General features: G+C 46.2%; 1 protein-coding gene and 1 long non-coding RNA gene across 2 annotated transcripts; one reads left to right on the top strand and one right to left on the bottom strand.

The window, feature by feature from the left end:
• The first annotated feature begins 9706 nt into the window (after window positions 1–9706).
• LOC143009513 (cytosolic 5'-nucleotidase 1A-like) lies at window positions 9707–14771 on the top strand. The gene is made up of 6 exons (XM_076161517.1): window positions 9707–10642; window positions 11308–11475; window positions 11605–11734; window positions 12904–13026; window positions 13144–13328; window positions 13551–14771. Exons 1-6 carry the CDS (start codon window positions 10523–10525, stop codon window positions 13920–13922), a joined length of 1098 nt encoding a protein of 365 aa, XP_076017632.1. The 5' UTR covers window positions 9707–10522; the 3' UTR covers window positions 13923–14771.
• Window positions 14772–20094: 5323 nt separating this feature from the next.
• LOC143009645 (uncharacterized) lies at window positions 20095–21022 on the bottom strand. Its single transcript, XR_012964701.1, has 4 exons — window positions 20775–21022; window positions 20617–20649; window positions 20404–20469; window positions 20095–20303 (listed from the first exon to the last, which is right to left on the bottom strand). It is a non-coding gene; the product is annotated as an uncharacterized LOC143009645 (long non-coding RNA).
• Window positions 21023–22811: the final 1789 nt, after the last annotated feature.

Here is a 22811-nt window from a genome sequence, read left to right as displayed (position 1 = left end):
CTGCAGGCCTGCACAGGGTTACACTGCACTCGTCCTTCAGACTCGCCCTTGAAGCGAGTATGCTACTGCTGTGGATCCTCCCCTCTGCAGTGGCTGCTGCATGCTGGGCACCTGATGTGCTCTCAACTAGGTTACACACACACACACATGCTTGGTATCTTTGGAACAGTCCCCTGGGTTTGGAGGGGCTTGTGTGTGTGGCTGCTATTTGGAGCTGGGTTGAGTCCAGCTGACAGGTATGCAGTGGAGTTACAGTATGGAGTCGCTGTTCAAGGTGCAAATCTCTGTGATTCCTGCGTTATGGGTCCTCTTAACCCCAGCTTTGATCTCTTTCAGGAGGCTTTGTGTTTGTTTCGTGTGCCATCTGGGCCTCTAAGGTACAGCTGGTCTTGTTGTTGTCCCCTGAGAGCTGCACGCACAATAGGAGACCATTGAGCAAGGCATTTGGAGAAGGGTTGGCACCTTGTTATCTTCAGTGAACGCATCACAGTCATGTCAGGACAGATCTGATTGAGTTTCATTGATAGGCTGATACTTGGAATCGCTGGAAATGCTAAAACAGTGGAGTAAAGCTTAGAACATCTAGAATGTTCTGTCTGCAGAGAAAAACAAGTGCTGCAGATCCAAACGACTCATCCCTGTTCAGCAGATCCTCCCGGATGAAGGAGAATGTTTAACGACAGCTTTCCTTGTCTCACTTCAGAGACCCTGTGGAATTTGTCGCCCTGTGGTGGGCAAAGTGCTCCTCAGCTCTGAACCCGCACCTCAAAACAACAAACAAACTAAACAAACATCAGCCTGAGTCAACACTGGTGCACCTAAAATGTTGCACCACATTTTGATTCCAGTCTTTGAGCAAGAAACTACACTCGAATACGCGATAACACTTTAATTAAACTGCGAGAAAGTCCATTGATTGAGTTTATGAAACGTCAGGTGAATCATAATGGAACTGGACTTGACATCGATCAAAGCCAGTGACTCCCAATAACAAATCGCCATAATTACGCAATTCTAAATAGTTTGATTCTGGCATGTAAACACGTCTGAGTCAACTTCCTCCTAGGCAGACTGATTTTCCCGCTCTGTTCTCTGTGCGGAAGTCGCTGATGTCACTGCGGAACGCACCAGAGAGAGAGAGAGAGAGCTTTGCGCTTCGCTGACCTACAACGCTGACCTCGCCGACGAGTCTCAGCAAGGTGGCGTGACTCAGGCATTGAGCGTCAGTCATTCAGATCATAAACTCAAACAAGCATTTCATTCAAGCGCAGCCTGCTCGACCCGCCAGACACACCCTGAACTGCAACCGCCTCACACTTCCCTGGCCTTTGTTACGGGCGGGGAGGGTTAATGTTTCACCTGTCTGTGTACAATCTGGGGCCCCACTCCGGCCCTAAGGGTGCAGGTTCTTGGCACTGGAGAATCATATTCCTCCTTTGGATGCTGACTTAATGGAACGGCGGACAAAAGAAAGCTTTGTTATGATTCACCTGAACGCAACAATATTTACTTTGAAACACATGATGGCACGAGCTCTTAATGTTCTTCCAACAGTCAGGCGGTGCTTAAAGAACACTATAATCAGGCGTCTAACACATCAGGTAATACAGGCCCAACTGTGACTCCTGATCCAGTGCACAGCTGCTGTAAACACGCTGATAACTGCTCAGATTGCCATCAGCTGTGAGTGCTATGCTGTCTCTATACTCCACCAGGAAGTGAAAGCAAAATGCAATCTGATACCCCAAGCTTTGGATCAGATAAGGAACAACCTGTCTGATATGTTTCCTGTAACACACCGTCGGCCAAATTCAGCAGAAGTGATGGAGCTGAAAGTTTGAGAGGATGAATAATTAACTTACTCCGGGCTGTAAAGGTTCAAAGACTTTCCCAAGGAGGCGAACTGTTAGCGGAGCTGCCGGCGGTCGTTTGCGTCAGGACATCGCAACTATCCGACACCGCCATGCAAAGTGTTCAGTCCGCAGAGAGTTTACAGAGATGCAAATGAGATCATCTGAAGAAATCTCCCCCTTTAAGGATACCAAACAAACCGCCTTGTTTACAGCATTTATAGTTTATTCAAATGATCTTTACACTCGTCTGTTTGGAGCCGGATATGATCCCATGAGTGCCGTCGTCACACACACCTCGTGCTGTGTCGTTTAGGGAGCATTTCCTGTAGGAAGCCATGAGGTAAGAGGATCTCTTTGTTCTGTGGGATGCTGTGTTTGAGGCCCACGACGGTTAAACCCCACAGACTTGCCAGACCAGATTTTCTACTCTACACTCCCGCCACACCCACACGGAGCAACACACGTGTGATCACTTTCACACACACATGCTCAGAACGTGGGTGGCTGGCGTCTGCGGCTCGCCCCATGTGTGTTTGATTCACTGGCGTGTGTGTGTGATGCAGTGAGATTTGGTCTCTTTCTACTATCGAGCTGCTCTCAACCTTTTGCTGACCTTTACATATATATCCTGCCTGTTTGTGTGTGTGTGGGGAAAGATCCGTGCACAGCTTAGTCACAGAGGTCTGCGTGTTCCCATGGCACCAGGGAGTGTGTGAGAGAGTTACTGGTGGCCGTGCAGAAGTGTGTGATCTTGGTGATCAGGGTGGGACTGTGGAGAATTGATGATTTGACGGGGCGGGGAGCAGCCTCTCTGATTTATACGTCCTCCTCCAAGCACACACACTCTCACATACACTCTCACACACCGCCGCATTCTGAGCGTGCATGCCCTCTCTTGCGACACAGTGACATCATCATCATCATCATCATCACTTTCGAATTGAGGCCTCATAGCTCACACACACCTAAACACAACAGAGAGAGGACGAGTCCGTTTGCTGGGGAAGCTCTGATTGAACTCCTGGGGAACATGATTGATGGACTTATTGTGTAATTGGGTGAAATTGTGCTAAAGATGCAAATCGGAGCTGCTGTTGTGTGGGTTTTGGGTTGCGTAACGTTTTAATATTCCTTAAACTAGATCAGTCTGTAAGGGGGCTTCTTCCCTGACCCCTAGGCCGACCTCACACACACTCCATCACCTCAGAGTATCAGTAAAGTATCCTCGCTGACGTAGAACGAGTGAACGATCACAATCACTCTCGTGGCTCCGGCAGCTTCTGGGCGAGTGAGACCGTGTTATCAAGAAAGCGATTCTGACGCTGGAGAAAAACTTTGAAAACGCGATAATTACAAAACATCTACAAAACCGCAGCCTCTGCCTTTTTAATTGAGCAACGCTTTCACATACAAGCGCTTTAGTGTTCTGGGAAAGTGAGCCGACAGACTTTCGCAACAGGACCCGTCCTTAGCTGCTGCCGCCGCCGCCACTGTGATGAATGTCTTACCTCTGCATTTTCAAAGAAAACACACACACACACACACATACACACACACAGTCGCATTGAGCAATGTTTCCACCATGTTAACTGGTGGGGTTTTGTGACTGGTCGGGTCTGTATGGAGTGTATACCTTGTGTGTTTACATAGCGAGGCCGAGGAGGAAGCGGACCATAAACATGCGGCTCTGAGTTGTGATTCTAAGAGCATGGTTGAACTGGCTGCTTATCTCTGACCTACATGATAGTGAACGTAGGACGTGTAACACAGGCTGAGCAGACACAGGCCTCATGCTGTGTGTGTGTGTGTGTGTGTGTGTGTGTGTGTGTGTGTGTGTGGGTGGGTGGGAAGAGGCATTTCTTTCCCACCCAAATTCTGAAGTCAAATGAAATTGAAATGGTCAGATGGAGGAGAAGTGGACGTCCTGTCATACGCCTGTTGCTCAACGCCAAACGCACTCCCTTCCTCTTATTCTATTTGCAAGCAGCTGACGGTCAAGGAAGCTGAGGAAAACACAGGCGGGAAGAGAGGCAGATACACACACACACACACACCCACCCACACTCTCTGTCTCCCTCTCTGTCTCGCTGTCATGCAAACACCTCACACTCTCGCTTACAGTCACTTTCCCTGATTTCCATCCCGCCATCTCTCTCTCTCTCTCTCTCTCTCTCTCTCTCTCTCTCTCTGCCTACTGACCCACATTCCATCCTGGTTGTGTCACTGGAACTCAACCGAGCCTGTGGCAGCTACTGTCCGTCTGATCCTAATGAGGCTACGGGGCCCACGCTCGTATACACACACACACTCACACACACACACACACACAGACACAAACCACACAAAAATCCTGGCGAGCAAAGCAATGGCATTCTTTCCCTCCTCGTCTCTCTGGGTCTCTGTCTTTCCTCTTGTCTTCCTCGCGTCTCCTTTCATCCGTCGGTCTCGTCCCCTTGAACCCGGTCGCCTTTAGAACTTTTCGTCTGCCGTCTCCGGCTCGCCCCTCAGGTACTTTATCTGTACCATGTGCTGATCTGGGTCAGTCATCTCAGATCAGATTCCCCTCCCTCTCTCTCTCTCTCTCTCTCTCTCTCTCTCTCTCTCTCTCTCTCTCTCTCTCTCTCTCTCCCTCCCCTTTCTTAAGGCCAGTGTTACATAACGGCGATGATTCAGTTGGAACACACTGTATATGTTCCTCTCTCTCTCTCTCTCTCTCTCTCTCTCTCTCTCTCTCTCTCTCTCTCTGTCTGCATCTGGCCCCGGTTGACTCTGGCGTCCCCGTTTGAGCTTTAAATCTGAGCTCAAATCCGACGGCAGCCAAACAAGCGCCCCTGCTGCACCGTCCTCACACGTTTGTTATGATTTCCTTTGGCCCTCACGTACCTCTGTGTGATCCACAGTGGGTCAGTGGGGTCCCGGTGTGTGTGGTGGCCCGGGCGGCTGTGTGTGTCAGCAGAAGCAGGCCGCTCAGCTTGCCCGTCTAATCCGGAGTAAATCTTAATCCCGTTAGTGTAAACACCGCCGCCATCTGGGCCCAGACACACCGCGGCTCTGATTATAACGAACCCATCAAAAGGTCCTCAGACCGTCACGCCGTGTGAGCTGGGGAGCGTCGCGCCTAAAGCTCCCTGACCTTTTGCGCGCGGTCACGTCGGAGAGCGACTGAGCGGCGGTTGGCTGAGTAAACGAATGGATCTCTGTCAGCTGGGAACGAAGGCAATTAGTATTCTGACGAGCCCAAATCCAAAGTGTCGGGATCTTACGGAGGAGAGGGCGAGGGAGGAATCTGTTTGTGGCTGGTCGGGTCGTGAGCTCAGATGTAAGAGGGGCTTTAGCCGGGGTGATGTAACCATGGTGCTGGTTAATGGATAAGCGGTGCCTACAGGAGGAACCAAGGGGGGAACGGGCCTCAATACTGACTGCCGCTGTGTTACCTTCACCCTGGCAACACACACACACACACACACACAAGCACACACACACACACACACACACACACACACACACACACACACACACACACACACACACACACACACACACACACACACACATATAAAGGGTAACATGGCTTGTGAGTGAATACTGTTGACGTAATTCTGTTCAGCAGCTCTTTGTGATTCCAACTCGAGCTCTTTAAGTTGACAAAACATGGAAGTTAAATCAAGTTGCATCAAAGAAAATGACACAAAAAGATCCAAAGTACAGAACAGGAAGTGAGCTGAATAGACGCTGATGCCGTGTGTCTCAGAATCCAGGATAATGATCCGTTATTGGCTCAAAGATATCAAGAAACAAGAAAGTGTAATTATTAGTTCTGCCCCAGATACTAAACGCCACGTAACTGATAACCGATCATTACTTCCTTCTGATGTGCGATGCTGAGCAGCTACTTTCCTGTTTCCTGGGGTCAAACAGCTTTTCAGACTGAGTCTTAAAGTAGCGATCCATCATTACCTCATTATAAACCATTGTGTGCTATGTGTTCCTGCAAGTAGAGCCTCATTCTGCTCAGGGGGGGAAGAATGGCAATAAACAAACACACCTGGAGTCTCGCTGACGTTTCATTTTGGATCGGAGCGCACGGCTGAGCCGCACACGCGTGGAATCAGCTTCCTCTCACGTCGGGACATTTAGAGAGTTGGTTCTTTTTCTGATGCTTTCGAACGAAAATGTTGGAGGAAGTGAGACCGGACCCAACGTCTGTGAGACTTTCAGAACTGTGTCTAAACTTGTGTCTAAACTTGTTGATGGTGTTGAGGGCAGGGTTGAGTGGCAGTGTAACACACACACACACACACACACACACACACACACACACACACACACACACACACACACACACTCTGGTCTTGTGCTGTGTGTCAGCAGATGTTCCATTGTTTGCTGCAGTCTAAGGTTGCTTCAGTTGAAGTTGGGACACTTGCTGCATCTTTTGAATTTACTTCCATTGAGGTCTCGGCACCACCAACCCCCACCACACACACACACACACACACACACACACACACACACACACACACACAACCCCCCCTGCCCCCCCAGGCATTTACCCCTCCTCCGTCCCCTTTAACCCCCCAAACTACAGACCCCACAGTCCACCACCCCCGACACACACGCACGCGCACACACACACACACACACACACACACACACACACACACACACACACACACACACACACACACACACACACACACACACACACACACACACCACCATCTCGACTAAAAACCCCCGCAAGATCACTTCAGTGCTTCTGCTCTTTGTCTTTCTCTGCAGCTTCGACCAGGCTTCACTAATCAGCACACACACACACACGCATGGACACACGCACACGCACACACACACACGCGCACGCACACACGCACGCTCACACAAACTCTAAAGCCAATTCATTGACTCATTACTCCAACATGACAGCATACACTGAGCCACAGAATTACATCAATATACATTTAAATGCAACACACACACACACATTCACTCACACACATGCACATTGTGTCTTATCAGCCTGTGCTATCAGATGGTGCATGCAGAGTGTGTAGATGCCTCTGTGTGTGTTCACTCTGGCCTCCGTTTGTCCTGCATGGTTACAATTCCTTCTTTTCAGCCCACATCTGAATGTGACGGCTGTTTGTGAGTGACCACCACTGTGGGCCTTATGTAATAATCAATGCCCCTCTTTCCTCTTCCCCTGCTCTGGGTCTATGTGTGTGTGTGCGTGTGTGCGTGTGTGTGCGTGTCAGAGGGAGACAGACACTGTTATAAGACCTAGGAAGCACACAGCAGCACGGACTTCCTGTTTTTGGTTTTAGGCCCTTTGGAGGCAGGAAGTGAGCGGAACTGCAGCTCTGCTCCTTTCGCTCTGTGAAGGTGAATGGAGCCACGAGAAAAGATGCGAGCGCCTGGTCAGCGGCTACACACACACACACACACACACACACACACACACACACACACACACACACACACACACACACACACACACACACACACACACACACACACACACACACACACACATTAGATATTTGGGAGGCCTGGAGTCTAGACTGCTGCCTCTCTGGAAGCCAATAAGAAATCCAATTACATCACCGGAGTGCGGTGTGGACGCTGTTAATGGTCTTGTGATGCCACTTCAGGAAATGACCTTCATACTCGTCTTTTACCTTGGCGATGGATGATGGCCAACTCTTATCTCGACATTGATTGAATAAGAAAAGGACGCCCAATGTGTGTGTGTGTGTGTGTGTCTATGTATTTCTGTGAGGAGAACGAGTCTGGTTGAAACCAAAACTGACTAGAACCCCAGCAAGAACAAAGAGAGGCTGGTGGTGGCAGACAAGCCTGAGTGGCTGCTTTGAGGGACTGATTAAGGTTATAATAGTCATCTGCCTTGGTTATACCCTTCAGGCGGTGTGTGTGTGTGTGTGTGTGTGTGTGTGTCTGTGTGTTGTGGGGGAGAGAGGCTGGGGGGTGGTCCAGGCTGCTCCTGTCTTTGTTCTGGCCTGCTCCACTCATGCCTGCTTTTGTCCCCACCCACAGTCTACCACTGAGCGCATTATCTCTCTGTCCGTCTCGCGCCAAAACAGGGAGGGTGTGTGTGAGCGGGTGTGTGTGTGTGTGTGTGTGTGTGTTGCTTCCTCATCCCCTCTCTGTCCACTCCTCTCCTAGCTCGGTACACTTTGTGTCTGATATGTTTCCTGGGCAACACAGGTAGAGACTCGGTGTACAAAAGCACCTTGAAGTCTCTCTCTCTCTCTCTCTCTCTCTCTCTAGCTCTCTCTCTCTCTAGCTCTTTCCCGCCACTCCAGGGTGCTCGGGGAGGGGAGAGGAGAGAAGAGGAGGGCTGTTACAGCCGGTAGGAAGAAAGGCTGGCTCCTCTGTGCCTCGCACCAAATGCCGGCGTTATTCAAATCAGCTCAGTGGGTGCGGCCCAACTGTCTCCATGTCCTGTTAACCCCCTCAGTGCCTGGTAGCAGCAGGCACAACACAAAGACAGCAGCTTTGTGGTGCTCTGACAGTTTGGTGGAAATGATTCAGTGATGGTCGCAGCGATACTGCACACACACCACACACACACCACAGGCAACAGAACATGGAGAAGAAAGATGTTTGTTTTTGTCCCGAAAAAGATGAATTCCAGATAAAGTTGTCAACCCTAATTTATGCAAAGCTTATCATATTTAATCATCTAATGTTCCCTAATGTCAAAGAACTCCAGGCCATCTGTTATTCTGTTGTAGATTTTGTTCTGGAGCAACCATCAGAGATAATAAGGCCATGATGGATGTTAAGTTCATGCAGGTTAACATAGAGGTAATTAAAGTGCTGCCAGAGACTCAGAGATTCAGATCACAGTTACACAATTACAACTTCCTCTGTCAAACTGTTTCTCTTTCATATCCTCTTTGTCTGCAGGCTCTTGAGGGATGAATGAAGCGGCGACGGGACTCACAAGCTCCTTTGTGCTCTGCTACACTCTAGTGGCTGTGAGCGTTAAATGCAAGAAACACTGACGGATCACAGCCACGCACAGCCTCACACAGATTCCACACACACACGCACACACATACACACACACATACATGCCCTCAGCTGTCCACAGTCCAATCGATAAAAGCTCTTTGCGCGTCGTCCCTGGAGAGTCTGGAAGCGAGAAGTCACAGCCAGACGCATTATCCTGTTGGCTGCTTGGTCACAAAAGCCACTTTGCACTGTTGAACTCATGCGTCCAACCTCTGGGAGCAATGAGTACACACACACACACACTTGACCACTGCTGTTTTGTAAGTTGATGCCATTTTAGCGTGAGTACATGGCGAGTATAGATTTGATGAAAGCTTCTCCTCTTTGCATTGCTGTTGAGGTTTGTACAGACAGAACAGGAAGTAAAGATGATAGCTGAGCTCATCCGTGTGTGTCCAGCATCATGTGGCCGTCGGGGTGCTGCTCTTTATTCTCCTTTTGTTCCCATAATTTGCGCCCCTGCCTGCAGCCCTGCTCAGTGTCTTCCTGCTCCGGTTGCTAACGGCCTGTTTGCTGTGATTAAAGCCTCTCTGATATTATTCATAATGCGTTTGTGCTCTTCAAAGCTCAGCGCCGCCACACTTTCAACTCCGTCCCCCTGCACCACCTGTCTCTTTATCTGATTGATGCCATGTTTGCAGGGCTATATATACTGGGAAGCCTGGTGTCACCGCAGCCAATGGGGTTGTAGGTGTGGGCGTCTCGGGGGCCGTCTGACTCCTCGGTGGTTGCCTGGCAACTGGGGCTGCTGCTCTGTAATTCCATCCTTGGCAGGATCCTGCAGAAGGAGGGGGGGGGGGGTATACATGTGAAGACACAAGAGGAAATCATCTTTATTTGCACTGGGGGAGCAAATGACCCAGGATGGACTCCATTTCCCACACGACTGAGCTGGAACATGATCCACGGAGAGGGAGTGAGGGAGCGTATGGGATAGGAAAAAATATGTACAAGCATCTGCAATATGACTGAGTGGCCACCTTCAAATTCAACAGAGCTACACAGAAAATACTGTACATCTAACCCTGACATTGTTTATGTGGAGGCGTGTATGAATTACAGGCTTCATGACACAGAGGTGCTTCACACACACACACACCATCCTGCTCCTCTGCAGCCGTGTGTAACGGCCGGCTGTCACGTAGATTAAGTTACGGTGCTCTGGGATAAATGACGATGAAAGAGTTAAAAGGAAAGGGGATGGGGGATGCAAAAATTGGCTCGAAGTCAATAGTGTGCGAGAGTCGAACGCTAAAAGAGAGACGCAGAAACGTATGAAGACATGCCAGGGACTAATGCAAAGAATCAACTGGGGGGATGAACCTGAAGCTCTCTCTCTCTCTCCATCCTCCTCTTCCTCCTCTGCTTTATTACAGCGTGTCACCTCTCTCTCCCGCTCTGCCTGCTCAGAGCGCTTAGCTGAGCAGGCTCTGCAGTGGAAAGAGGGTGAGTAAGGACTTTGGTCAGAGAGAGAGAGAGAGAGGGAGAGAGAGGGAGAGAGAGAGATAGGGAGAGGGAGAGAGAGAGAGAGATAGGGAGAGAGAGAGAGTGAAGACTGTAGTAAGGAAGAGGCATCGGGGGGAAACACTGGGACCAGCGTGGGCGTGAGGAGAGCGAGCTGCTGAAGAGGGAAGATGAGTCAAACTCTGACCGGAAGCGGAGAGGACTTGACCAGGAATGGCAGCCGAGCACCATGGGAAGATGCCAGGATGGTTGCTGGGACACCGTCCACCCCCACCAGGAAACCCAAACCAGTAAGTGCTCCTGTCCATACAACGCTACGTACATGTGTGTGTGTGTGTGTGTGTGTAAAGTCACAGTATATGATGCCGTATTATGAGTTTGTAACATAATTCCTTCTTTGAATTACAAATCTAATTCATAGTAGATCATCAGCAAATACTGCAACAAACCGTCTAACGGTTGACCGACTCCTGCGTCACAACATCGTAACTTTAAAGCCTTTAGCCTAAGTGTGAATTTAAAGATCTATTTAAAAATGGAGCCCCATGGGTATATTTATGCTTTTATCTGGGCTGTCAGTGACTTAACAAGTGTCAGTCTGTCTGCGACGTCAGCCTGCAGCGTCTTTATCAGAGTTTAGCAGAGGAAAGTATTCAGCACACTGTGACATCAGCAAAAACACTTCACTCTCTTAGTCACAACTCACACAGAGCCACACAGTGTTTGTTCCATACCATTGATAACACCTGCATTCCATTCAAGCGTCACAGAATCCGGCTCACGCTCCTCTGCCTGCTAGAACACCGGCTCACCTGAATGGAACAGCCCCAACATCCTCCATCATTCATGTTGTTAGCTCCACCTGTGCTCCTCCTGCTGTGATGGGAGGAAAGTTAACTGTGAAACTTTACTCATCTTCTCTTCTTCTTCTTCCACCTTCTCCTTCTTCTCACAGCCCAAACCGGAGAACGCCATCACCATTGCGGTGTCGGCACGAGTCCTCTTCAACATGGAGAGGGAGCAGCAGATCTACCAGCAGCAGGGCATGGAGGACTACATCAAGTACCAGGTGGAGCACGAGACGGAGCCCTTTGGCCCCGGCCCCGCCTTCTCTTTCGTCAAGGTCAGAAAGAAACACACCTCACACACACACTCTTTAAGACAATAAGATAATAACCACTCTGCAGACAATGACACTCTTCCATCAGTATTGCAGCGGTATGGTCATACGGTGTGTGTTTGTGTGTTCCAGGCTCTGGAGGCTGTGAACACTCGACTGAGGGAGCTTTACCCACAGAGCGAGGAGCTGTTTGACGTGGTGCTCGTGACCAACAACCATGCATACGTCGGCCTAAGGCTCATCAATACCATCAATCATCATCGTGAGTTGTCTGAACCCTCGTCACACACATGCTGTAGATGCTGGAAGAAGAAGTGAGTGATTCTTGAGTGACGGTGGCTTTATTTCTGACCTGCTGGTTAGTTTTGATCCAGGCGAGCAGGGGGAACACGATCACAAACAAGATCAGAATTGTACAGAATAACATAAAAGCAGCAGCTGACATAAGCACAACACAGATCAGCAGTATAAACATTCAACCGTACAAAGATTCAATTCTTCCTGTGGTTAAATTGCAGCATTTCCAGATATTTCAATAAGAAGAAATGATGAGAACAGATTCGGACCCTGTTGCCTCACTGCAGGCTCTGCTTCATGCCTGTTATGCTCTATTGCCTTTGAGCAAGGCATCATGCTGCAGACCCCAGGTAACCCACTGCTGAAGCTCCATCAGTTGAGCTATGCAAGCTTCAGGGGAAACATGGAGTGTATGTGCAGACACTGTGCCTGTGGTATGGAGAGTAATGTGTGCAGGTGGGTAAGAAGTACAGGGACTTGGTGTTGGACAGACTGTGGGCCAAATCCAGTAGTGTCACACATGGCTTCTACATTGGTGATCTCTACCACATGTTCTGTGTTCTAAAAACACACACACACTGATTCTCTTGCAGCTCTGTGCAGATGGGCCTGGATTCCCACACTGTCAGAGACCTCGTGACCCCGTGTGCCTCCCCATGATGCACAGATAGGAGCATGTACATCCCAGAGTCCTCAGTGGACTGACAGAGGGAAACAGCGAGCAAAGGGAAAAGATCCGGTCACTTAAGAACCCTTTGTGTCGTACTTTCTGAAGCTCCGAGCGTCAGCAGATTCCCACTCAGTTAAAGCGTCACTCCCATCGCCGTCTCAGCAACTCTGACGAGGAAGCAATGAGAATTAGAGATGTGTGGTCTTGGCGTCTCGCAGGGGTTTGGCAGTCACCCACTGAAACAGCCAAGACAAGACGGAACCATGAGCTCCTTCCTTTCATAACGCTCTCGGTTTGATTTCCATTGTTCAGTCATTGTTCAGTGACAACATGTAACTCAGAGACGGTCAACGCTCAAAGTTATGTACTTTTGGTAAGTGAGTTTTGCTAGATGGACTTTCTGAGTCGACACAAGCTTGACATACTTTGACTCGTCACTGAGCTCTTCTTCTTCTCGTCTCCAGAGCTGTTCATTGAACGCTTCTGTATGACCGGGGGGAACAGTCCAATCGGCTACTTAAAGGCCTACCACACCAACCTGTACCTGTCCTGTGACCCGGTCAAGGTCCGAGAAGCCCTGGAGGAAGGTCAGTGTGGAGAGAGGAACCACATGAGAATGATACAGAGGCCGAGTCTAACTGATGCTCAACAATAACGTGAACAGATGTGAAACTCTGCATCTATGTGTCATGTGTGTACATCAGGCATAGCAGCGGCCACCATGTTCACACCTGAGAGGCTGACGGAGGTGTCGGACACTCAGCTGCGCGTCGCCTTCGATGGGGACGCAGTTCTTTTCTCCGACGAGTCTGAGCGCATTTTTAAGGCTCACGGACTGGACAAGTTCTTCGAACACGAGAAGGAGCACGAGAACAAACCTCTGGACCACGTACTGTATATACATGCTCACATGCTCATTCACTGCCACAGTGATAGAGAAAACAAAGTGGACACAATAGATAACATTAAGCATTTAGTATATAATCAACCAATCAACTTACAACTAAATACAAGTATTATCATAGATTGTAGTGTTAAAAGCTACCAATTTATCTGTGCAAACATTCTAAATCCTTGTTTAAAAGACTATTTTTCTGCTTTTGTCCACCAGGGGCCGCTGAAGGGTTTCCTGGAGGCTTTAGGCAAACTGCAGGCCAAGTTTTACGCCAAAGGTCAGCGCTTGGACTGCCCCATCCGTACCTACCTTGTGACGGCTCGCTCGGCAGCCAGCTCGGGTACCAGAGCCCTAAAAACTCTGCGGTCTTGGGGTCTGGAGATAGATGAGGCTCTTTTTCTGGCAGGAGCTCCCAAGGGCCCCATGCTGGAAAAGATCAGGCCCCACATCTTCTTCGATGACCAGATGTTTCACGTGGAGGGGGCTGCAGAGCTGGGGACAGTGGCGTGTCATGTTCCCTATGGGATCGCTCAGAGATTCACCAACATGGGAATAAAGGACAAAGAAATGCCCTCAATCCACAAATAAACTGGACTTTGTGGTCTCTGCGCAGGAGATGGTAGAGAGACGGTAGAGAGACGTTTAACTTGGACTGCAGCAACTTATGATGTTATAACGGCTTGAACATATCAACAAACAAACCTGCAGTGTCATTATGTCCCTAGAAAGAGTTGAAACTGAACAAAAACTATGTTGGTTTCAGCATTTCAGCTCATTCAGACGGACAGAGCTTATCTGTTGGTTTTTACACTGTCAGTTTCTGAAATCCCGCAATATTGCCTGTGCTTTAAAATATATATTTTCTGGATGAATTTTAATTTAAAAGATTTCATTACAAGCATAAAAAGAAATTATATAAATTCCCCAAAAAATGGTTTATTTCTATGCCAGATTACTTATACGTCAAATATAGAGAGACTGGACTTGAAGCAGCCTAGATGTGTTGTATTTACGTGCAATCGGTCACTTTATGACTTATTATTATAATTATTATAACATCTCTGTTTTTTGACTCTACTGTTTGTCTGTGGTTCCTCTAAGAGTTCTTAAATCGGGATCCTTTATCTCACACTCTGTCGTTCTTGCATGTTGGGGGCATGCGTTAAACATATGTGGTGTATATTTGGCCGATCGATTATCTGTGAATGTATTTAAATGTTGCAAGTTGAAGGTATTGTAGGAGTGTTTTTCTTTTTTTTAGCAGCGATATCCATCATATCTGCTCATTTCATTTCTACAAAGTGTCCCTAAAGTGCCGAAAGTCTTGTTTATTGTGTTTAATGTTTTAATCACGAATGCTGCAAGAAATACAAAGGCATTCATTGAAGGCTTTTGGGAGATATACGTAACTACTTGAGTTGTCCGTGTCTGTAATCAGGTATAATAGATGTTATTATTGCTGCTGTTGTGTGTATTAGCGTGAAGCAGGTTGGTGGTGAATTAGACCGAGCAGGTATTAAAACTTGATAAGCAATATTTTGGTGGGATTTTTGGACAGGCGCTAATAGGGCAGCTCAGCAGAGATGCATGGGTCCTTCAAAGGCTGCTTCCTCATCATTGGCGCGAGCGCCGCGGCAGAAACCGAAAACAGCAGCCGCAGTATGAATGAGGTGAGAGACGAGATCATGCAGCTGTGCGTGTAGTGAGGGAACATGTGAGGGAACAAGTGAAGGGACATGTGAAGGAACATGTGAGGCTTCTGAGCGCTGCCACGCACACAAGAGGAATAACAATGAAAATAATGCGTTTCTGTCGCGTGCACACTGTAGTTTATGGGTTGTTTTCTTGTACTGTACAGTTGTATTTTTGTACATTTATGTCGTGAAAACATTTGTTCACAAAAAGCTGAAGGGTTGTGTTTGTTGGTGTAACTCCGATATAATTTCTGTCTGTTTTTGGTGACCATCAAATGACTTTATAGTCTCTAAATCGCCCAAAAATGCATTAAACAAGCTACAATTTCAATTAAGTATTTTTGTTTTCAATCCCCCACTTGATATTTTCTGACTGTTGTCCAATGATTCTTTAAATGCAAACATTTATTTGAAGTTTCATTTCAGTGTTTGTTCAAGTCAACCTTCTTCGAGGATTTCATTCTAAATAAAGTGGTCAGTCAGGTATCAATTGCTATCGATCCGGACGCCAGCAGGGGGAGACAAAGATCAACATAAACAAACCCGACACGCCAACAGCTTGACGCTATATCAGCCTTGCATAGTAAACCAATGAACTGTGAAACAAAAAACAGCTGTATCATTTTTCACTTTCTGTGTTGTACGTTTGGTCATAACCCTAACTAAATAATAATACATGACAGAATTCATACATAACCATTCACTAACCAGAGCCTCAACATGTCAAAGAACAATATTCAACTCTATTCTGTCAGTTGAATACTTCTCAGTTTCATTTGGAGCTTTTTGTACTTATTTCTGTTAACTTAGTCATCATAGCTTCCATGTAAACGTGTCTCTCCTTGATGTTAGTGACGTGTGTGTTCGTCGCACCCATGTACTGAAGAGAGAGCAGTAACACACAGTCCCGTTTAAGATCTGGCAGTGGTTTATCCACATTGTAAACCTCTAACCAACGCTGCCAAACACTAAACCATGGCGCTCTGATGGTCCCTTTGTGTCCATGATGGTATTGTGGTCTTCTTGTGATCTCTGGCTGGTATTAATTACAATGTTATCTTTTGTAGTGAAATGTTTTCTATTGCGCTTGTAATGGTGTTGTGGTTTTTAAACGGGTTACTGGTTTTTATTTGCATTCCAGGGAGGGATCATGAGACGCCTAGAGACAGATCACCTGAGCCAGATAGATCCTCAAAAAAGCTGACATGGACGCGGTTAATATGCGTGAGTGAAATGTTGTTTTCATTTGTAAATACTGTCAATGGTAATACAAAATGTGAAAATTATGTTTTAAGAGCAGATCAGTTGTTATTGTGTGTTAAGTTTTGTGTTCTATTGTGTTTCAGTGGCAAATGTTGCCGCGGCATCAGACACAGGTGAGGCGAAACAAATCCTCTCTGACATCTGTTTATATTTCCAGTTAACTTCTACAAACTGTAAGGCAAGACATCTTTATCTGTACAGCACATTTCAAACACCGGGAAATTCAAAGTGCTTTTCAAAGACAGAGAAAACCATTAAAATACAATATGGTCAAATTTAAACAAGTGCTTTTTGTGTAGCTCTGATGTTAGCTGCCATAGCTAACACTGCATGTTTTGATGAAATGAAATGACGTGTACAGTTTTGTTTTCCTCTTGTGTTTCAGTGACTACTGGTCTTGTTGTTGCTGCAGGTGCAGGTGAGTCAGGAATCATCTCTATCTCACATGTGTTGCCTATTTTGAAGACACTTTAAATTCTCTGAACTCTGCCCATCCCAGCATTTAAAGAGGTATGATTACAACACACTAAAACTAAATATAAATATGGCTTTATTTTGGTTTTGAAGTCGGTGCAGTGGCTGCGGCCCCTCTTGTTCTGGGGGTCATAGGTTTCGCCTCGACTGGAATAGCTGCAGGTTCTGTTGCTGCCAGCATGATGTCCTCTGCTGCTGTTGCCAGTGGAGGAGGAGTAGTAGCAGGCAGTGTAGTGGCTGTTTTGCAGTCCACAGGTAAACGAACATTGTTATTTTGTTCTATATCAACATCGCAGCTGTAACACATGTGTTGCTGCTGTTGCTGTCAGAATGATACTTATGTGTGTATTGTCCCTGTAGCTATGGCCGGGATGTCAGCCGCTACCACTGCAGCTGTGGCCAGCGCTGGAGGAGCTGCGGCGGCAGCAGCTATGGAATGGCTTTATCCCTAACTTCCATCAAAGAATTCTACCTGTTAAATATGTACTCTATTTACACAAGTTGATACCTCGTGTAACCTACCAGAAAGTCTAATAAAATGCAAATAAAATGGATTCTTTGTTCTTACTTTATTCCTTGTCCCCATTTTATTTTCTTCTGCCAGACAAACATTCAGTTGGAGTTCAGATGAAGTCAAAGTGCATTTTGTGCACCTTGCATTAATCTTTCCATCCAGGATGACCTCATTGTTATTATCAGACTATATGTATCTTTTAAAGATTGAGTTTGTGTGACAACAGGTGTGTGAGCTAAAGTGACTAATGAAGAATTCCCATGTCTCAGTTGGACCAATTACAACATCAAGACCAGAGACTGAAGCACTTAGGACACTTACATTTAACACAATGTTTGTTATTGTGATAAAGGATTCCCTGACGCCCTTTAGTTTTCACATCTTAGTTTTGTTTTCCTCAGAAGAGCGTCAGGGAATAATCATCTCCAATTAATTTCAATGGTGTGAGATCAGCAGGAGCAGGAAACCAAACACACATAGGTAACAAGTTCATCAACATGTCTGTGGTGGTAACATCATTACAGCAGGAACACAACAGGAGAAGTCGCCCTGTATTACTCGCACGTGTGTGTGTAGGTGCATTGACTTTAAGAGTAATCTTGACTCTTGAAGTAGCTTCAGTGTAGCCACCTGATGTATTAAGAGGAAGGCCTGGCTCCAGCTGAACTACTTTAAATCATGTGAGGCTTTCAAAGTGACGTCATCACAGCAGCCAACAACTGGGCTGATCTGTCACTATGTGTTCAACAGCACAACACCAACAGTAATCATGGAGTGAATCTACTTTTATATTCCCCCACGCCCCCTGGTGGATGTTATCAGTCATGGAATGTTAACAGATGACACACAGGAATCATTGTTAGGTTAAAGAGATTTATTTCAGGAGGAAAACTTTGAGCATGCTATTTCCCGATTCATTTGAATAGTTTGGCAAAAATGTGTTTAACAAAGTTGTGTTATGTCATTCCTCCATGTATTTTTAGTTTGGAGTCAAATGAGGATGGCGGCAGCAGCTCCTGCAGTAAGTCCTCCAGCAGCTCCTGCAGTAGCTCCTATAGCAGCTTCTATAGTAGCTCCTACGAACGCTCCAGCAGCTGCTGTAGCAGCTCCCGCAGCAGCTCCAGTGCCGACCAGCGCTGCAGTGGTAAGGGCTGTTACCGGGCCCATAGCTACAGGGGAACATACACTTATATAAGTTAAGACGTGTTACAGCTGCAGGACTTTACCTCTCATTGTTGATATAAAGCTAAATAACAATGTTCATTTACTTGCGGACTGCAAAACAGCCACCAGACTGCCTGCTGCCACTCCTCCTCCACTGGCAACAGCAGTAGAGGACATCATGCCGGCAGCATAGGAACCTGCAGTAATTCCAATTTTGGCAAAACCAAGGCACCCCAGAGCAGCAGGGCCCACAGCCACTGCAACTCCTTCAAACCAAAAATTAAGCCATATTATATGTAGTTTTGAGTGTGTTGTAATCATACCTCTTTAAATGCTGGGATGGGTGGAGTTCAGAGAATCAAAGTGACTTTAAAACAGGCAACACATGTGAGATAGAGATGATTCCTGACTCACCTGCACCTAAAACAACGAGACCAGCAGCAACATCTGAAACACAAGAGGAAAACAAAACTGTACACGTCATTTCATCAAATCATGCAGTGTTTACATCAGAGCTACACATTTACACAATCAAAAGAATGTTTATTTGCAAATACAAGGGTTAAACTCACAGAAATCCATTTCGTCGGATAAGAGGAGCTTCTTCTGCTGCTTCTGTTTCCGCTTCTGCTGGTTCTCCTCCTCTTAATGATGATCACAGGCTTTATACAGGAGGAGGCTGCTGTCAAGGCTTCACATGAAACAAAACCGATGTTTACTCTGAACACTGGGCTGTGATCAACATGTGCAGGGAAAGAAGCTGAACTGGCCAGACAGGCTACATTCTACCATCACATCTGGGACGCTACAGACAAAGGGAGCTTAAAGACTGAAAACAGTGTTATATAACTACACAGCATACAGATTATATTCCTACATGAAATGTCTTCTACAGTGTAACTTTTTATTTAACTACTCTTTGGAAAGTATTGGTTAAGGCCGAGCTTCTGGTGCAAAGTCTCAATATTGGGTTTTTACACTGATAATTGAAGTTTAATATTAACATTTGTCCTACAATAGGTGTGTGAGCTAAAAGTGACTAATGAAGAATTCCCATGTCTCAGTTGGACCAATTACAACATCCAGACCAGATACTGAAGCACTTAGGACACTTACATTTAACACAATGTTTGTTATTGTGATAAAGGATTCCCTGACGCCCTTTAGTTTTCACATCTTAGTTGTGTTTTCCTCAGAAGAGCGTCAGGGAATAATCATCTCAACTTTACTCCAATAGCGTGAGATCAGCAGGAGCAAGAAATCAAACACACATAGGTAACAAGTTCATCAACATGTCTGTGGTGGTAACATCATTAAAGCAGGAACACAACAGGAGAAGTCGCCCTGTATTACCTGCATGTGTGTGTGTTTGTGCATTGGCTTTAAGAGTAATCTTGACCCTTGAAGTAGCTTCAGTGTAGCCACCTGATGTATTAAGAGGAAGGCCTGGCTCCAGCTGAACTACTTTAGATCATGTGAGGCTTTAAAAGTGACGTCATCACAGCAGCCAACACCTGGGCTGATCTGTCACTATGTGTGAAACAGCACAACACCAACAGTAATCATGGAGTGAATCTACTTTTATATTCCCCCACGCCCCCTGGTGGATGTTATCAGTCATGGAATGTTAACAGATAACACACAGGAATCATTGTTAGGTTGAAGAGATTTATTTCAGGAGGAAAACTTTGAGCATGCTATTTCCTGATTCAATTGAATAGTTTAGCGAAAGTTGTGTTGTGTCCTTCCTCCGTGTGTTTTTAGTTTGGAGTCAAATGAGGACGGCGGCAACAGCTCCAGCAGTAACTCCTCCAGTGCCGGCCAGCGCTGCAGTGGTAAGAGCTGATATCCCGGCCATACCTACAGGGAACATACACATATATAAGTAAAGACATTTGTTACAGCTGCAGGACTTTACCTCTAATTGTTGATATAAAACTAAATAACAATGTTCATTTACCTGCTATTCCAACTGAGGTGAAACCTATGGCCCCCAGAACAAAAGGGGCCGCAACCACAGTACATCCTTCAAAACACAAATTAAGCCATATTATTTTAGTTTTAAGAGCATTGTAATCATACCTCTTTAAATGCTGGGATGGGCGGAGTTCAGAGAATCAAAGTGTCTTTAAAACAGGCAACACATGTGAGATAGAGATGATTCCTGACTCACCTGCACCTGCAGCAACAGCAAGACCAGTAGTCACTGAAACTCAAAAGGAAAACAAAACTGTACACGTCATTTCATCAAAACATGCAGTGTTTACATCAGAGCTACACATTTATACAATCATAAGAATGTTTATTTGCAAAAACAAGCATTAAACTCACAGAAATCCATTTCGTCAGATAAGAGGAGCTTCTTCTGCTTCTTCTGCGTCTGCTGCTGCTTCTGTTTCCGCTTCTGCTGCTTCTTCTCCTCTTAATGATGCTCACAGGCTTTATACAGGAGGAGGCTGCTGTCAAGGCTTCACATGAAATGAAACCAATGTTTAATCTGAACACTAGGCTGTGATCAACATGTGCAGGGAAAGAAGCTGAACTGGCCAGACAGGCTACATTCTACCATCACATCTGGGACGCTACAGACAAAGGGAGCTTAAAGACTGAAAACAGTGTTATATAACTACACAGCATACAGATTATATTCCTACATGAAATGTCTTCTACAGTCTAACTAATTATTTAACTACTCTTTGGAAAGTATTGGTTAAGGCGGAGCTTCCGGTGCAAAGTCTCAATATTGGGTTTTTACACTGATAATTGGAGTTTAATATTAACTTTTGTCCTACAATAGGTGTGTGAGCTAAAAGTGACTAATGAAGAATTCCCATGTCTCAGTTGGACCAATTACAACATCAAGACCAGATACTGAAGCACTTAGGACACTTACATTTAACAAAATGTTTGTTATTGTGATAAAGGATTCCCTGACGCCCTTTAGTTTTCACATTTTAGTTGTGTTTTCCTCAGAAGAGCGTCAGGGAATCATCATCTCAACTTCATTCCAATGGCGTGAGGTCAGCAGGAGCAGGAAACCAAACACACATCAGTAACAAGTTCATCAACATGTCTGTGGTGGTAACATCATTACAGCAGGAACACAACAGGAGAAGTCGCCCTGTATTATTCACACGTGTGTGTTGGTGCATTGGCTTTAAGAGTAATCTTGACCCTTGAAGTAGCTTCAGTGTAGCCACCTGATGTATAAAGAGGAAGGCCTGGCTCCAGCTGAACTACTTTAAATCATGTGAGGCTTTCAAAGTGACCACACCACAGCAGCCAACACATGGGCTTATCTGTCACTATGTGTTAAACAGCACAACAACAACAGTAATCATGGAGTGAATCTACTTTTATATTCCCCCACGCCCCCTGGTGGATGTTATCAGTCATGGAATGTTAACAGATAACACACAGGAATCATTGTTAGGTTGAAGAGATTTATTTCAGGAGGAAAACTTTGAGCATGCTATTTCCTGATTCAATTGAATAGTTTAGCGAAAGTTGTGTTGTGTCCTTCCTCCGTGTGTTTTTAGTTTGGAGTCAAATGAGGACGGCGGCAACAGCTCCAGCAGTAACTCCTCCAGTGCCGGCCAGCGCTGCAGTGGTAAGAGCTGATATCCCGGCCATACCTACAGGGAACATACACATATATAAGTAAAGACATTTGTTACAGCTGCAGGACTTTACCTCTCATTGTTGATATAAAACTAAATAACAATGTTCATTTACCTGCGGACTGCAAAACAGCCACCAGACCGCCTGCTGCCACTCCTCCTCCACTGGCAATAGCAGCAGAGGACATCATGCCAGCAGCAATGGAACCTGCAGCTATTCCAACTGAGGTGAAACCTATGAACCCCAGAACAACAGGGGCCGCAACCACAGTACCTCCTTCAAAACACAAATTAAGCCATATTATATTTAGTTTTAAGAGCATTGTAATCATACCTCTTTAAATGCTGGGATGGGCGGAGTTCAGAGAATCAAAGTGTCTTTAAAACAGGCAACACATGTGAGATAGAGATGATTCCTGACTCACCTGCACCTGCAGCAACAGCAAGACCAGTAGTCACTGAAACACAAAAGGAAAACAAAACTGTACACGTCATTTCATCAAAACATGCAGTGTTTACATCAGAGCTACACATTTATACAATCATAAGAATGTTTATTTGCAAAACCAAGCGTTAAACTCACAGAGACCCATTTCTTTGGATAAGAGGAGCTTCTTCTGCTTCTTCTGCTTCTGCTGCTGCTTCTGTTTCCGCTTCTGCTGCTTCTCCTCCTCTTAATGATGCTCACAGGCTTTATACAGGAGGAGGCTGCCTTCAAGGCTTCACATGAAATGACACGGGTGTTTAA

This window comes from Genypterus blacodes, unplaced genomic scaffold (genome assembly GCF_046128005.1).
Source record: "Genypterus blacodes isolate CSIRO-AG114 ecotype Tasmania unplaced genomic scaffold, CSIRO-AGI_Gbla_v1 ptg000112l_1, whole genome shotgun sequence".
Lineage (NCBI taxonomy): Eukaryota > Metazoa > Chordata > Actinopteri > Ophidiiformes > Ophidiidae > Genypterus > Genypterus blacodes.
The sequence above is the reverse complement of the archived record's forward strand: the minus strand, read 5'-3'. Positions and strand labels throughout refer to the sequence as shown.